The sequence below is a fragment of the Talpa occidentalis genome, unplaced genomic scaffold (genome assembly GCF_014898055.3).
Source record: "Talpa occidentalis isolate TD23 unplaced genomic scaffold, MPIMG_talOcc4v2.1 talOcc4.11, whole genome shotgun sequence".
Taxonomy (NCBI): Eukaryota; Metazoa; Chordata; class Mammalia; order Eulipotyphla; family Talpidae; genus Talpa; species Talpa occidentalis.
The window spans coordinates 47,552,870-47,570,590 of record NW_023601104.1 but is presented as its reverse complement, the minus strand read 5'-3'; the positions used below and the strand labels follow the sequence as shown (position 1 = coordinate 47,570,590).

The 17,721-nt window shown below is 38.2% G+C and overlaps 1 protein-coding gene and 1 long non-coding RNA gene across 3 annotated transcripts in view; both read left to right on the top strand.

Annotated features, from left to right (window-relative positions):
* LOC119238988 (uncharacterized) overlaps nt 1-17,721 on the top strand; it is a 95,735-nt gene that overhangs the window by 1,555 nt on the left and 76,459 nt on the right. For both annotated transcript variants that reach the window (XR_005123722.2, XR_008549731.1), the window contains exons 2-3: nt 752-915; nt 1,752-1,872. This is a non-coding gene — a long non-coding RNA (uncharacterized LOC119238988). The remainder of the gene's footprint in view (nt 1-751; nt 916-1,751; nt 1,873-17,721) is intronic.
* On the top strand, nt 3,527-4,133 carry LOC119238987 (coiled-coil-helix-coiled-coil-helix domain-containing protein 2-like). The gene has a single exon (XM_037503175.2). It carries the CDS (start codon nt 3,560-3,562, stop codon nt 4,028-4,030), a length of 471 nt encoding a protein of 156 aa, XP_037359072.1. The 5' UTR covers nt 3,527-3,559; the 3' UTR covers nt 4,031-4,133.

Sequence of the window (17,721 nt, the reverse complement as noted above, 5' to 3'; positions counted from 1 at the left end):
GTTTCCTTTCCTATAAAGTGAAGGGAATTAGACCAAGCAATTGGAAGGAACCTTCCATTGGCCATGCTCTGTGACTGTGCAAATGCTCCCGGGGCATAAAAATTCTTCAGGTGCTGTGATGTTTTCTTGGAGGCCTTAGGAAACTCTGGCTGTGCCATCTTGGCTCCCAGTTGTTCTAGCACCCATCTTTTCTTATACAGGCTGTTTTCTGTTCACCTCTCACTTCTAAACTTGACCCTGGGCCATGCTTACCCCTTCTTCACAAGAGGTAGTGAAAGTCCCATTGCCCCTGGAATGCCACTGAAACTTCCCTCCTAAGCAAGGAATGCTACAACTACAGGAACATATAATTAGTTCTACAAGGCCCTGAGCACAACCCATATAAACTCCTCAAGGTCAAGGATCTTTCTCTCTTGTTCCTTTCTGTATCCCCATTCCCCAGGAAAGTGTCTAGCACATAATAGGTACTCAAGAAATATTTGTTGAATGAAGGAATCAGCCTCAGTTTGTCATGCCATTTTCACCTTTTTTTGAAAAAAACTTTTTATTCAGAACATTTTTAGGTTTACAGAAAATCATTAAGATAGCACAAAAAGTTCCCATATACCCAGTTTCCTCATTATTAGCATCTTACTTTAGTATGGTACAATTGTTACAATTAATGAACCAATACTGATAGATTGTTGTTAACTAAAGTCTATAAATTTTTCAATTTTCCTTATTTTTACCTAATGTCCTTTTTCTATTTCAGGACCCCATTCTCTATTTCAGGGCCCCATTTTCTATTTCAGGGCCCCATTCAGGATACACTATTACATTAAATTGATGTGACTTCTTAGGCTCCTTTTGGCTGTGACACTTTCTCAGATGTTCTTCATTTTGATGACCATGGCAGTTTTGAAGAGTACTGATCAGGTATTTTGTATAATGCCCCTCAATTGGGATTTGCCTAGTGTTTTTCTTATCATTCAACCAGGGTTATGAGTTTTGGGAGGAAGACCACAGAGGTGAAGTAACATTCTCATTACTTCATATCAAAGATATATACAAAAGTGTTGATGTTAACATTAGTCACCTAACTGAGGTTTTGTTTGCTAGGTTGCTTCAGGCACGTTACTCTTTCTCCCTCCACTCTTTCCATGCTGTCTTCTTTGTTATGTTCAACTTCCTTGAAAGTAGAATAGTTACAGAAATAGATTGGTGATTCTTCTGCAAAGGAGATTTGTCTCTTCTCTCCTATTTATTTATTTACTATGTATTTCTTGCATGTGGGAATTCTTCTATATGAGGTTGTGAGCTCCTTGAATGCACAGACTATTTGCTGTACTCTGTACATTTCCAAAAACTTGCATGATGCTCTGGAGAATAGAGTGGGGTATTAGTCATTCCATCCTATAAAGGATGGCCTGTAACTTCCACTGCTGGGAGTTGTCTGCTGACAGCTTACCCTTCTTTCTCACTGCCAGATTTGGGCCAGGTAATTGCCCATTTGGCTCTTGGCAAAGGTGTAATTAAATTCTAATAACAATAATGATCCTAACACTGTGTCAAGCTCTTCATACATGTTCTAATAAAATCTTAGTAACATTCTTGCAAGGGGGAAATCATCCTGATTTTACAAATGATGGCAAGATTGATTAAGAGATGTGTCCCAAGTCACACTGTTAGAAGGTAGGCCTAGGATTTGAGTCTGGGTATTTAAAATCCACATCCTTAACCACAGGTTTATACTGTGTTTTCTCTCATTATAGTCTAAACCACAAGGAAAGGTTTAAACAAATGCCAGTGGTGGTGGAAATGACAAGGTCTATAAGACTACAGAAAAAAGAAGGAATAAGTCCTGGAGTGCAAGTGACTAGTGAGATCTTCTAGGTATGTGTTTTCCTTGAGATCTGTGAAATTGGTATATCCTCAGTAGAAACACATGATTTTTAGGTTGGTATAACAAGATAACTAGAAAATATTATTATGAATGCCAAACAAAAATGCAGCAGGTTATGCCCATATTAGTAACATTCAGGTCAAACAATTTCTAAAATATGTTTATATATTATCTGTCAAGAGCAAAATTTCAGTTAGTTCTAAGACAGGTAGCCACTAGTGCTGATCCCAAGGCTTTTCTTCAGGGGTGCACTATAGAAATGATTTTTAGAATGTACATACTGTGGAACATTTTATTCTCCTCCTCGCTGGGAAATGTGGTTGATTTGTTTGTTGTGGTCAAATGATAATGACAGTGGTGCTTACTTGAAGTCATTGATCCAATAAGCTTTGTTGAGTCTTATTAGGATCTGAATAAATTATCTTGTTCATGTGGTTCTGGGGAATTATATGTTGATAGTGTTGCTCATGTGAAGTTCACATAACATTTTCTACTGGAACAAAGAGTATAATGCAAAATGCAAAATGTTTAGAAATAATTGTGTAGAGCAAAGTCCAATTCCTTTGTTACACATTAATTTTTAAATGTCAGTGCAATACAAACTCTTCAAAGCTCTTTGAAATATAATACAGATAAATTGAGATATTTAATAAAGCTTAAATCCATCCGTAGTTTTTCCAGTTTTATTGTCCTGCTATAATAGTATTTTCATATTACAGAATAATTATTGAAGACATTTTAATATTTTGTCAAATCTAAACTGCAATAAAATACAAGACATCATTATTGATGTAATTGTAAATAAAGAAAAAATACTTCCGTGAAAACTATACCAATTATAAGATGCATAATAGTTTCAGAAATGTTAAAATGTGGATAAAATGTCGATGACATTATTACTAATTCTAAAGAATACATTTTTTATAATAAGTGACTCATACAAAAAGATTTAAAACATATGAAAGGGGAGACATATAATAAGACAGAGCAGTAATTGTATTTAATGTTGAGTTTCTTGGAAAGTTGGACTAAAAAGAAACTGCATTATATTATTTATTGAACAATTAGAGTATTAGCCCTCTTGAAAGACAAAGTGTTTTTCTGGAACTGAGGTATAAAAAAAATTGCTAATGTAGGACATACAAAGGGGATTCTAGGCAATAAAAAGGACATTTTCTTCAACAAGAGTTTTAAAAAGGACACAAAAACACACTTGACCATTTCTTCAGCCTTTGAAAGCCAAAAGCCTGAATGAAGATTTGCCAATATCTTCAGAAAGTTAAAAATGAAATTTATTTAAATTGCTTGCTAACATTTCATGCTAAAGAACATCTCTAATAGAAATGCTGCACCAAGTATGACAGATATAACAATGAGATTTCCTGAGCTTTATGTTACCCAGGAATGCCACAATTATTTAAAATTTCATTGGGACTGAAAATCATTTCCATGGATGGCAGAAGAAAAGCACAAATTTCAGCTGTTTTTAGATTGGACTATTTAAGATCAGTAGTTTTTTAATTGTAATAAAAGCTGTTATGAGATCAGAGTTCATTCAAATTATGCATGAAACCTGTATTGTATTTTGGGTTTAGTTTTCTTCTTTAAAAAAAATATTGTAGGCAGTTTGGGTCTCGAGTGCCGCTGTTCTTGACGCTGAGCCACCGTGCCATTGTGATGCTGCGTGGAAGCTGTAGCTGCACTTCCCACATGGCCTCTCCAGCCAGCCGGGCACCTCAGATGAGAGCTGCATCCAGGCCACCACCTGCAGCTCAGCCACCAGCAGCAGCTCCCCCATCTGCTGTTGGCACACCTGCTGCTGCTCCTCGTCAGCCAGGCCTCATGGCCCAGATGGCATCCACTGCAGCAGGTGTGGCTGTGGGCTCTGCTCTTGGATACACAATAGGTTATGCCATCACTGGGTGTTTCAGTGGAGGTAGTAATGCTGAGCCCGCAAGGCCTGACATCACTTACCAGGAACCTCAGGGAACCCAGCCAGCATACCAGCAGCAGCAGCAGCAGTTTGGCCCATGCCACTATGAGATGAAGCAGTTTTTGGAGTGTGCCCAGAACCAGGGTGACCTCAAGCTTTGTGAGGGTTTCAGTGAGGTGCTCAAACAGTGCAGATTTGCAAATGGATTAGCCTAATCAAGAAGTTCAAATTGAAGGCATGGAAAATCATCTCTCCTGACGAAGTTAATTTAATACAAAAATATAAAAGATAGTGAAATGCAAGTATAAAGCTACCAGCTAAATCTGTCACTAATGGCTTCATTACAATGGAAGACGGTATTGTTAGAAGTTCACTGAAATGATACTGAGTTTGGGGATGGGGAAAATGTTTGACTTCCTTAAATCTGCTTTTGTGGCGCTACTGTTTGTGAATTAAAATAAGGTGATTTTCTTCCAAAAAAAAAAAAATATTGTAGGGGAACTTTTCAAACATATGCAAAAACTGAGCAAATAGTGTAGTAAACTTTTTTTTTTTAAATCTATTTTCCTCCTTGAACAATGATCAATTTATGGCCATTTCTATTTCTTCTGTGCTTGTACATGTCCCTGATTGTCAAGAAATGCAGACATTATAATCCTTAATCTTGAAAGATTTCTCCTTGAAAAGGACTCTTTTTAAATATAATCAGATTAATATCATCATGCTTAGAAATTAATTCCTGAATATCATAACCACTTAAGGTTTATGTTGCTTCAGTTGTCTCATAAATTTTGTTTTTAAATGAGTTACTGATTCAAAATCAAAGTTAAGTTTGTACATTATAATTATTTGATTTTTTAAAAAATATTTATTTATGCATACAAAAGCTGAGGTACACGCCACAGATGCGGGGGGTGGGGGGGGGGTGAGAGGATTCACCAGAGACAGAGTGGGGAACAGAACAGGCAGATTGACCGAATACACTGCTGAGGGGAGCAGTGGGTGAGATAGCAGAAGTCTGCTGCACCATGTGGGTTGCTCCATGGCCGGCCAGGATCAAACTCGTGCTGCAGACGCTGCGGACTGCTTCATAGTGCGGTAGTGCAGTGCTTAACCCCTTACACCACCAGGGAGGCCCTATTTGATGTTCTTAAATCTCTTTTGATATACAGGTCTTTTAAAATTTATCTTGATCTGCTTGCTTTTTCTTTAGAAATCCAGTCATCTTTTTTATTTTTAAAGATTTATTTATTCATGCGTACAAGAACTGGGATACAGGCCAGAGGTGTGGGGGGAGAGAGGATTTACCAAAGACAGAGCCGGGAGCAGAATAGGCAGATCTACTGAAATACACTGTTGAGGGGAGCAGTGGGCGAGCCAGGAGAGGTCTCTGTGCCATGTGGGTAGCTCTGCAGCCAGCCATAATCAAACCCATGCTGCAGGGGTGGACAGCTTCACAGTACTGTGTCTTAATCCCTTGCACCACCCGGGAGGCCCTGGAATCCAGTCATTTTCTATAGCTTTCCTCATTGTGTATATTTTGCTAATACTTGATCCATTTCTGTCATCATATTCCTATGGCTTGTGAGAACACAGACTGTTGTGAAGAGGTGAAGTATAAGGAATACTGAGTATTAAGTTTGTTAAATCAGCTTTTCTGAACTGGGTTTATAGTAAATAATTTGAGAAATGGTTTCCTGAGTTCTTTCAAGAATGATTCTGAAAGAACCATTCTCTACCATGGATGCCTTGTGACATTAGGACTTGGAGTATGGACTAGAAAGGCTACGTTAGATTATTCTAGTAAATTTGAATCTAGTAATTTTTTTAAAAGACATTTGCAAACCTAATATTTCTACAAAGGCTAAAGAAAGTTCTGCTCTGTTCCAGTTTATTCTTTGGAGCAACATGTTTTCCTTCTGTCAAAAGTTTGTTTTGGATTGAGGCATAATTGAGATGATCATTTATATGTTTAGTAATGTTTATTTGCTTGGACCTGCTACAAATTGAACTGGAAGTAATTCAACTGTGATGTGTTAATTACACATTATTATATTTGACACACTGGAATTTTTTTTTTAAGATTTATTTTATTTATTTATGCATCTAAGAACTGGGGTGTAGGCCAGAGGTGCGGGAGGGTAGTGGTAGTAGTGAGAGGATTCACCAGAGACAGATTAGGGAGCAGAACAGGCCGAGCAGCAGGCAAGACAGGAGAGGTCTTCCGTACCATATGTGGGTTAGCTCCTTGGCAGGGATCAAACTCAGGGAACTCAGGCTGCAGTGGCTGGTGATAGCTTGATAACGCTAAGATTTAACCCCTGTGCCACCAAGAAGGCCCCAGGCTGGATTTTTGCTCTTTTGTGTTTGTGTTTAAAATTTTTTCATTGGGGCCTCCCCAGTGGTACAGTGGTTGAGTGCTGGGTTGTGAAGCTGCCCGCAGCTGGTTTGATCCCTGGCCGCGGGGTGAGGGTCCCACATGGTGCGCAGACCTCTCCTGCTGCCCGCTGCTCCCCTTAGCAGTGTACTTTGTCAGTCTGCCTGTTCTGTTCCCCACTCTGGCTCTGGTGAATTCTGTCACCCTCCCTCGCTTCTGACTGTACCCACTGCTTGTATGAATAAATAAATAAATCTTTAAAAAATATTTTTTTTCTTTGACTTTTTTCTTTCAGTTATTTTGGTAGTAAAGTTGGCTTTTTTATTTAAAAAAAATTGTTTTTATGTTGTCATGTTTGCCTCATTGTAATGGAGATGAAGAAGATGAACCCATCCTCTTAGAGATAAAAAAAAAAAAAACAGGTGCCTCAGATGTAAATAAGATTCAGGCTTTAAATGTACTCAGAAGTTGCTGAAAATATGGAATTAAAAATACAAGAAATACCATGTTTGCTTTTTATCTGGTGCCTGGCTTGATACCATACAGTAAAGGAATTGAGGCATTCTCTAACGCCTAGCTTAACTTCTTCATTTTAGGAGTAAGGAAGCAGATCAAGAGAAGCTCAATGAGGAGCCTAAGTCTAGATAACCAGTTGTTGCTAAGATCAGATCTATTCCAAGTCTCTTGAGCACTGGCCATACTGCTTTCTGCAGTACTGGAAGCTTGGTCGCTCTCTGAACACAGTCTCAAGGACTGCTGATTGTTGACAAGTCGAGTCCAATGACATGAGCAGACTAAGAGCCATAAAACATAAAGCAAAAGACTTTGGTAGAAATGTCAGGCTACTCTAAAAAATAACAGCGTAGAGGAACACTTTGTACTTGAGGATCACCTCTAGGTCCACAAAAGCAAAAGCATTCTCACTGTTGGCACATTTTGTGTTGGTAGGGAGAAGTTAAATGAAATGTCTCCCTTCTCCTCCTTGGTGCCAAGGAACTAATTTCTTGCATAGAGAAAGGATAAAAATGGCTGTTGTCTCTTGCTACCTTCTCAGCCTCTGAGCATTCAGGTCTTCAACAATATTAGCTGAGTGCTTATAGGGCAGACACTGCACTGGGTGCTGGGGAAACAAAGATGAAGGCAACAAAATCCTGCTGTCAAAGAATGTGTCATTTGCTGCTTGGGAAGGAGTCGGGGAATAATTTTATTAGTAAAGAATACTTAGCTGCCCTCATTCCCAGGAGTTTCTCTCTTATTCAAATCCATCATTTGTCACCTATTTTCATTCCTTTTGTCCTTAGTGGACAGGGAATACAAATCATTGCAAACTGTTATAGATATGTTTGTTTTCTTGAGGATGTTTCCCTCTTGTTTTTTGCTTTGTGTTTTGGTTGTTTTCAATTTTCTGCCTTTCTGTAATCTTTGTAGCTCTTCTTTCTCCTATCTTCCATGTGTATGCTATGTAACCACATGGCTTGTAAAACACGCCACCCCAAAATTATGATTTGTCCACCTAGAGAGATAACCTAAAATGGCTGTTTTGACAAATGATCCCTGAACTCAAGTGTTTCCATAGAAACAGCGAAGACTGAGTTAGAATTCAGAAGAGAAGCTTTCTAGTGTGCTGAGTATAAAGAACATCATTTTAATGTTGTAAAGCGCTTTCATGTCTATTATTTCTTTATCCTTTCTATAATCCTGTGAGTTACAAGGACAACTGTGATTATCTTTATTTGGCAGGTGAAAATACGCAGCACTAAGAAGTTGTGCTTTATAAAAGATACATACAATTTTATCTGAGAGATTAGTTCTCCAGACCTAGTCCATGTTCCTGTACTGGTACCTATTTCTGTGATTTTTTTTTTTTAATAAAGTCATGTAACAAACTGTACTTTGATAGGGGATGAAAGGACTGACATGTCTGACAGGCACTCTGGTCATTTGACTTTCATGCTCCTCTTCTCAGTCAGCTGATACACCCCCTCCTGAGTGCACAGTGAACTGGAATTGCTGACCCAGCCCTTCCCAGCCATAGCTGATTGGCCAAGGACAGACATCTAATGTAACAGTGGGCTTTTTTCCCCATAACTTTGAAATCAGCTTGTAGGAACTATTCAGCTTTATAGTAGTGGATCTTAAACAAGGAATATGTAAAGCCAGGATGGATCCATAGTTAATTCAGAAAAGCTGGTTGTTGTGGAGAAGACTAAAGCAATTGGCATTTTCTTCTTCGTCAAGTGAATCCAATCCGTTTTGAAGCCAGCTGTGCTTCATGATCGGGAAATACTGGGTAGTGATCCAATACATTTCCTTTTTTTGCTTTAGGACCTTGGGTGGATTTCAAATCCTTACAACCAAACATGCCCCAAGACCCAATCAAATGCTTTATTCAAAAGGAAATCATCTTCAGTTGACTTGCTTGTACTGGGACTTTTAGTTTCTTTCTAAATAGAGAAAATGTTTGTGTCATTGTTTCTGCCATTCCAGTGGCACTGATGGAGTGTTTGTGTATTTCCTGTGGAAAAGTAAGGAGAGGAACTTGCATCATTTAAAACTTTCCCACTCTTGGGAAGTTTTTATTCTGCTTGTCCAGTTAATTTTATATCTGTAGGAACTGGATTGAAGGATTGAATGATTTTCCCCTCTGGGGGCTTCAGAGCAGCTTTGAAGATGGTGGTGCTCAGCCTCAGAGGCGCTCCTGGGAGGCAGTGGATAGTCCTGAGAGGGACTACTCTTGGGATTCCTGTTGGGCATTCAGACAGCCCTTGCTGCCTCCATCCCCACCCCTACTCCCTTCCATCTGAGCTCATTAGGATCCTAGATATCTCAGAAGTCAACATTTTTTGTATGTTTATTTTCAGGTCATGGCATTTACTCACTAAATTTTACAAATAAGTTTAACATTTCTACAAACTATGACATAATGTAGGTGTCAACATTTTCCCCACCAAAATGATTTATTCTAATTTAGTTGTTTTTCGTAAGATAATTTATTTCCTTAAAAAAAAAATCTTTGGAGTGCATCGTCGCTCACTGAGCATTTTTTGGTGCTGCCTTGTGGCTGTCTTTGTGGCACTCGTTTCACTCTTTTCCAGTGTCTGGCACCTCCTTACCCACTCTCCCCTGTTGTGCATGCAGTGCCTGGCATTCACCTAATCACTAGAGTGAGTTCAGTGGTCTCCAAACTGAGCACTCTTCTTTATTGTGAGAATCCATGTTCTCTCTTCCCTAAATGTGAAGGAGAAAGTGTGTCCCTCACATGGCTGCTGACAAGTATGTTACAGAGTGAGGGAAGCCAGCCTAAGGAAGAATAACATATGGACTAGGGCAGAGCCAGGAGAACCGCAGAGAAGTCAGCTGGACCTCACGGGAGTGATATGTGGTGCTTCCATCTCTAGTGAGCTTTTTGGTTTTATGTGCCTGTGAATTCCCATTATTGTTTAAGCCAGTTTGAGTTGAATTTTCTGTTCTTTGCATTATAAACTATTCTGATAGATACAGAGCTCTTACATTTCTTTAATTCTTTCAAATTTTGGGCTTCTGATTTCAGATTCAAGTATTGAGTTAGCATCTTTGGTGGGCTGGCACAACTCTAGTGACTTCCCCTATTATGTTCTGCCCTCAAAACCTTATGAGATAGATATTATTATTGAATATCTACTTTTCAGACAAAGAAACTCAAATTCCCTGACAGTGACTTAATCTAAAAGACACAAAGCCTAGGTCCTGGATAGAGAGTCAAGAGCAAACAGATGTGGTCTCTATATTGCTGAAACTTGGAGTTTAGTGAGGAAGGCAGCATTAAAGGAGGAAACAATTAAAGGTATAATTACAAAAATATGGCAGATGAAATGAAAATTAATTTAGTATTATGGAGACATATATCAGGGGATCATGGGAGGATATATTTTGAATTGGGGCACCGCTTTCTGGGGAAGCCATATTTATGCTGAGGACTGAAAGATGAGAATGGGCCACTAGGTAGAATGGGAATAGAGTTTTCTAAACAAAAGAAAAAGCAGTTTAGTTGTGATGAAGGGAAGAATTTGCCTTGCTGAGTAACACAGGAGAGTATGTGAGTGATGAGAAGAGAGAGAAGATGGGAGAGGTGGGTAGGAGCAAGCTCATCTACTCTGGTCATTTGAACTTTGTAATCATGAGATATCTGCATTCAAACGTTGGCACCTATTCTATTTGTTTGTTTGTTTGTTTAATGATCCTGGACATGTCACATAATTTTGCTGTGAATCAGTTTCCATGGACAAAAGAAGGACAAAATTCTCTACTCTGCAAACCAATGCAAATTCAGTGAATTTAAATGATGGATCAATGGTTGTGTCAGTTGCTTTCTTTGCTTCCTTTCCTCTTTCTGCATTTTCATCCAAAGCCATAGATGCAATCTCCCTGAATGGTTATTTTCTGTTGTGTGTTTGTTGTTTGTCTGTTTTTGCCCTTTTCCATTATCTTGGGTTGACATTTCTTACAACCTAAATACTCAAAAGCTGAAAAATCTAGGGTTAACTGTAATATAAGAAATTTCAGTCACCTCACTTATATTACCTTTCATAATTATCATAGATGGGTTTAGAATCAATCATCAAAGGTTAGTCCAAAGTCTACTCTTCAGAGATATTCAGGTTTATATTTATTTGCTTAATGTTTTATTTAAAAATCGCTGTGATTTTTTTTTAAACTTGGAAAAGGTTGTCTGTTTTGATGCATAATATGAAAGCTGTCTGTGTGACTTAGCAAACTAAAAATGTTTATTCAGAAAATACTTCATTTCAGTTATCTGTCATGGTGAAAAGGCAGCTTTTTGCTTCAGTATTACCAACACAGCATAGTATATTTTAGTTATCAGCTCTGTTGTTGGAGAATGTGTCTATGAAAACATCTGGACACCTATTCCCAAACATAACCAGTGCCTCAGCTTCCTGAATGTTGGAACCTTTTTCTTCCAAGTAAATGAGCTAAATAAAATCTTTCCATTCTCACCCTTACTGTAATGCAGCATATTGTGAGTGGATTTTCTAAAGTGGGAACTAGCATCTTTTAAAAATACATTTACAGGAGTTAATGTTTTATACCATTTTACCTCTGTTACCTACGACTAACCTTTGGCATCATGGGTGTTGCCTGACAGTGTGAAATGGAACATTTCCTTAGCTTAGAAAAGTCTTATTCTCGCTCTACTTAGTGGCTCGTTCTCATATTTTAGTTCTTTTTTTAAAAAGAGTTATGTTATTTATACAAGAACCAGGGTACAGGCTAGATGCACGGGAGGGTGAGAGGATTCACCAGTGACAGAGCGGGGAGCAGAACAGGCAGACTGACAAAATACACTGCTGTGGGGAGCAGCGGGTAAGACAGGAGAGGTCTGCTCGCCATGTGGGTTGCTCTAAGGCCGATGGAGATCGAACCGGCACTGCAGAGGCTGCAGACAGCTTCACAGCGCTGCGCTCAACTGCCTGCGCCACCAGAGAGGCCCTCATATTTCAGTTCTTAGCATAAACATTACTTTCTCAGAAAGTGGTGCCCCGATCCAAAATACGTTCTCTACAAACCTCAAGGAATTGTCGTAGAGATTAAACTAGATGCCATATATAAAATAGTGAAGTGTGAGAAGCATGTATTCAACAAAGATAACTAAAGAGAAAGAACAGGGCTCTTACCCATTCTGGTCTAGACATGCTAATCTTATTTGTCACAACCTTACAAAGTAGTCAGGACAGATAACTATAAAGTGGTAAATATAATAGGTGCTATCTGGTCAAAGTTAAAAAAGTTACCTTTCCTCAAATAATTAAATTTCACAGTTACTCAATGATCCATTTTGATGCTTATCACCTGTACTGTCATTAGGTTCTTGGCTTTATAAACCTTTCATTCTTTGCCCTATGCTGCTTTTGAGTGAATTGTAAAATAGCTCTCAAATATTTAAGCACAATTCCTCATTGTTAAGCATTTTATAAAATAAATTACAGCTATGCCTTCTTTTGTATGCAGTTTTATATTCTTTTATAGTTCTAAGTTTTATAATTTTCTCTACAAGTTTCCAGAACTTTTCCTCCTATGGCTTTTTTTCTTTCTCATTCTCTAGGTAGCTTTCTCTCTTTTCCCTATAAAGAAGTTCTTCTTTCCCAGAAAGTTGTGCTGATTTCCTTTTTAACCACAGAATTATAATCTGTTACTTTTTTGGCATACTGGGTTGAATGCTGCTGGGCCACTCTGGGGACAACTTGTATTGCCTGATGGAAAATACTTTCCTGACAATGCTGGATGTCAGCTGCCACCTGCCAGCCGAGATGTCAGACTGATGTGCACCATTGCTAGGAGAGGTTCTTATTATTAGGTCTTGGTGAAAATATCTCCCCTTCTAGGACAGGGGATATCAACCAAGTTCTATCCATAGAGATTTACTCCCTCCATATAAATATTATCTGATGGTGTGTTTCGGAGAGAAAGGGGAAAGGGCAGGTTGTGTTGCTGTCTGCTTCTCCTGGCAGGACTGTTGGGGCATGCTGTTCCACCTGCCCTTGTCAGCCAATCACTCTTCCCCTAGAGTTACCTCACAGAGTGGCCTAATGGTCATCAGTAAGATGACAAAGGAGAGAAAACCAAGGGGACCTTTATACCTGGAGTGAGGGGAAGACAAAACTAGTAAACATTTTCTTCAAGTAGGAGGAGTCCCAGATGGAAATTCTCTGAATCATACCCTGTAAATATTTTCTCCCTTAGTTTATTTTCCTAAGACTTCTTGTTATTGGGGAGAAACAGAAAGAGAGAAAAAAAAAGAAGAGAGAAAAGTTCAAAGAAAAGCTGGGAACTTGACTTCTAGAAGGAGATGATTCAAAGATATGTATTTTACAATGTTGAGGATGTTGACTTTACTGAAGGTGGTGTACCCATTTTTACCAGTGGTTTATGATTGATACTTGAGTGTAAAAAACATGTAAACTGGTTTATTTCAGACACAGTAATAGAATGAGGTGTTTCACAGTACAAAAAATTAACTGCTCTTCAGTTTTAAGAGTAAGTGGAATAGTCTAAAAATGAAAACTATTTAAAAATGGAAATTTTCTTAATTATTGGCAAATATAATTTTTAATGAATTTGTAATAGTGAAGTCCTAACCCTGGATTTTGAAACAAAGTACCACTTATTAAAATTTAGTTTTTAGAGCCAGTACAAAATAGAAAACTTATCTCTAAAAATAAAGCTCTCTAACCTATAATCTGAGAGCTACCCGATTTTAATATGAGTTTTTTTGACAAGTACTGTTTCCCTTGTGACAGAATGTCTCTTTTCACTTTGAGTCATCATTGCACATTTATGAAATCTGACAATACTGTTTTTACACAGCCTTAGACATTTGGGTCAAGGTGATGAGTGGGACTTTGCAAAGGTGTAGTAATTTGATTTTTTGAATATGGATAGTGAAGTAGTTTACCTGAAGATAGGAGAGGATTACAGAAAGAAGTATATGTATGGGGAGATGGGGCACCAAATGTCTTTATCATTTTGCCTGCCAAGGAAGTTCACAGATGCCCAAGGCTGTAGAACCCGATCTTTATTACTCTTTGAAATTAACCTAGAAAGTAACTTTTATTTATTTATTTAAAAAAAAAAAAAAAGATTTATTTATTTATTTATGCAAGCACTGGGTACAGTCAGAAGCTCGGGAGGGTGAGAGAATTCACCAGAGCCAGAGCGGGGAACAGAGCAGGCAGAAGGACCGAGGTACACTGCTGAGGGGAGCAGCGGGCGGGCAGCTTCACAACCCAGTGCTCAACCACTGCGCCACCGAGGAGGCCCTAGAAAGTAACTTTTATTATAGCTAAGTCCAGTGTTCTGAAATAGGCACCACAGGTGTGTTCGACTATAAGTTTTGTATTTCTCTACCAAGTGCATCATGATGGTTATCACAGAGGAGGTAAACTTTTGCTTGTTTTTGTTTCCTATTTTTGTTGACAAAATACTAAGGAATAGGATTTCCTATGCTGGTGGAGTCTGAGTGCTTATGGAAGCCACTACAGAAAGAAAGACAAAAGGAGACTTTTCTTCTTGAATCTCCCAGAAAATGTATTACTGGCAGCCTGACATGTTTTAGCATGGGGAAGGCCACAGCTGTAGATGCAATTAATGGCCCTTGTATTTGCAAAAAACACAGATCCATAAAGTTCAATGACGTCCTTTTAAATGTGTGCCATATTTGGTGGTGTTGGTGGGGAAAATAATTTACTAGCAGGGTGGGATTTGAAGCAGATGGCTGTGTTTTTAATGTGCCGTAGTATGGGTGGAGCATGAGAATGGCTAATTCTACCATAAAATATAAAAATCTGCTGGTGTTCTGGAACTTTTTTAAATGGTCACTTCTCTGGCCTATGCAACATGCCTGCCTTCTATCCAGATCTGGACCCAGATTCTGGCCAGCTACTTAGACTGGAAATCTAAGTGATTCCATATGCTACCAGCACCCATTTTTTAGAAAAGAAACAAACAAGCAAAGAAGTATCTGGTGATTTACTTTTTTCTATCAGATTCTTGGAATTTTCTGGCATCTTGTCTAACTACTTTGCTGTTTCTTGGCAATACTGACAATGTCTCTTTAAAATACTTTTGATCAGTGGTTCTTAAACCTTATGGAGTTGTTCTGAAAGCCTATATTGCTGGCCCTTACCCCATAATTTATGTATGTGTGGGGCAGTGCTGTGAAGTTTTCATTTCTAGCAAGTTCTCAGATAATGCCGATGCCACTGATAGGGGAATCACACTTTGGGAAACATTGCTTTAGATATATTTTGTAGATATTAGCCCTAATTTTCTGTGTTTCCTGATAGCCCTTCAAATGCCTATACTTAATAAGCTTTGCTAGGAAGTACAATACTGTAAATTAAAAGAACTCTTATCATTTCATTAACTGCCAAAACCTAGAAACATCCTGTTGAAAGAATATTAGGAGGATAGATTGACCATATGGTTTCTATTACACCTTGGGAGTTTTTCAATTTCCTGGAAAGATCTGGAGATGCCAGGTCAGAAATGTTGACCTGAATATCTCATCACACTCAGACAACTTTTGACTAATACCACAGACTGGATCCCTGAATCTCAACCATTATGGAGCCAAATAGGGTGAGACATAGTAGTCAAGACCTTATTTTATTTTATTTTTTTGAGATGTAGTTGACATATTATATTACATTACTTTCAGGTGTACAACTAAATGATTTGATATTTGTGTAATTGTGAAATATTCATCACAGTAAGTCTAGTTAACACCAATCACCATATCTAATTAGAATTTTTTTTTCTCGTCATCAGAACTTTTAAGATCTGCTCTCAGTAACTTTCAGATATATAATACGCTATTATTAACTGTTGTTCCCATGCTGTTCATATCCTCCCCAGCACTGACTTATTTTATATTTGGAAGTTTGTAATGTTTGACCAGCTTCACCCATTTTGTCTACCACCCACTCCCCACCTGTGGAAACCACTAATTTATTCTCTCTATGACCTCATTTTGTTTTTGTTCAGGGTTCTTTTTTTTTTTTAGGTTCTACAGATAAGTGAGATCAGATGGTATATGTCTTTCTCATCTAGCTTATTTCATTTGGCCTGTTGCACTCAGTATCCTTTCAGGTTACCACAAATGACAGGATTTCCTTCTGTTTTATGGAAGAATGATATTCAGGACTATATTTTATCTTACTGGCATAGTAAACCTGTTGTAGTTACAAGACTTTAGTAATTAATAAAATTAAAGAATCTTTGAGTTTCCTCCTATTTAAATAACATATCTGGAATTGGTGCTTTTGTTTTCAATAATTCTATGGAAAAGAAGTAATTGTTAATCATTCCCATATGGTATAAAAAGGAAAAAATAAATCAGATACTAAGCCTGAGCCCCAAAATTTTAAAATCTAGGTGGAAGATAGAAGAATTCAGAAATTTTTAGTGTAGTCTTCTGAATGCCAAGAAAAATTCCCTATTTATCTGAGAACTTGCAGAGATGACTACCAAATATAGCCACCCCCTGTGGCTCTCTTTACCCTGGTATGTATTCTCTATAGTACTTATTATATAAGAACTTATATCATCTGCTTCTTTATTGAACCATCTGACACCACTGAATGTACGTATTCTGAGGGCAGAGACTTTGTTCACTTCTCGGTTCCCAATACCAGTTGGTCTTTGGCATGCTATTGTTGTTTGATAAATATTTGATAAATGAGTGAGTGAATCTATCTTGCTCAGCAGGTTGTCTCATTCCAAAATTATCAACCCATCAATAGATTTGGCATTTTTCTTTAAAGAATAGGAAATCAATAATAGATCTGAGGGATTAGTTTATATCAGTGGCATGTGAAAATAACAGTGGTATTCTAAAGCAGTTATTTTTTTTTTAAAGTTTTATTTATTTATTTATACAAGCACAGGGTACAGTCAGAAGCACGGGAGGGTGAGAGAATTCACCAGAGCCAGAGCGGGAAACAGAACAGGCAGACTGATGAAATACACTGCTGAGGGGAGCAGCAGGTGGCAGGAGAGGTCTGCGTGCCATGTGGGACCCTTGCCGGCGGCCGGAGATCGAACCGGAGCTGCAGAGGCTGCTGGCAGCTACACAGCCCAGCGCTCAAACCGCTGCGCCACCAGGGGAGGCCCTAAAGCAGTTATTTTAGACTAACAAGTTGAGGAGCTCTGGAAGAGAATGAGGAAAGAGCTTTTGAGTGCTTTGTCTGAGTTATTAAAACTCCTTGTCATTACTGTTTAGAGAAGACCAAAACCGTGCAGAGAAGCCACATGGGAAGGGGCTCCCATCTGATGATGTAGATCCTTGATGACAGACCACTGGAAGGATGGAAAGGAGAGGAAAGATGTTCATGATGTTTAACATAATTTGGTGATTGTTTGTCTTTTAAGGGAGGGTCAGGATGATGAGGGAGAAGAAATTGTTAAGGATGATGCCCCATGTTTCTGAAGCCTGAGCAATGTGGAGACATGTCCTAAAGAAAAAAATTCAGCATCTGCTATTGACTTGCCTTAGTTATTTGATAATGGTACTTAAATATGTGTGTGTGTGTATATTAGTATACATTTCCTTTATTAGTCTTATAAAATGAAAACATTTATAAAGAATAAAGAATTACAAAACCAGTTAATTCTAAATTAACAACTTTAATTTTATATGACAAATGGATGTTCTGATAAATTAACCACTTCTTCAAACTAAATATAGCACAGACTGCTACAATAGAGGGTATTTCTATTTAGGGTAGAGAAAAGTGGTGAAGCATTATCAATACACAGCTCATGAACAAGACAAACCCTTTCTAAGAAGAGACCCTGCATTTCTCAAGTTGAGTGATTTAAGACTCCATTTGAAAGTCTTGTCTAACAAACTCACCTTGATTAAATGTATTTTCTCTGGATCTGTGCAGGCTTCTGTCATTTAATTTATCTGATAACATTGTGATTCTTTTGTATTTGCCTTTCCTTGAAACCATTTTTTTCCCCTAAAGGTCC

Coding starts and splice junctions, on each gene's coding strand:
- LOC119238987 (XM_037503175.2), top strand. CDS start 3,560: ATGCTGCGTGGAAGCTGTAGCTGCACTTCCCACATGGCCTCTCCAGCC.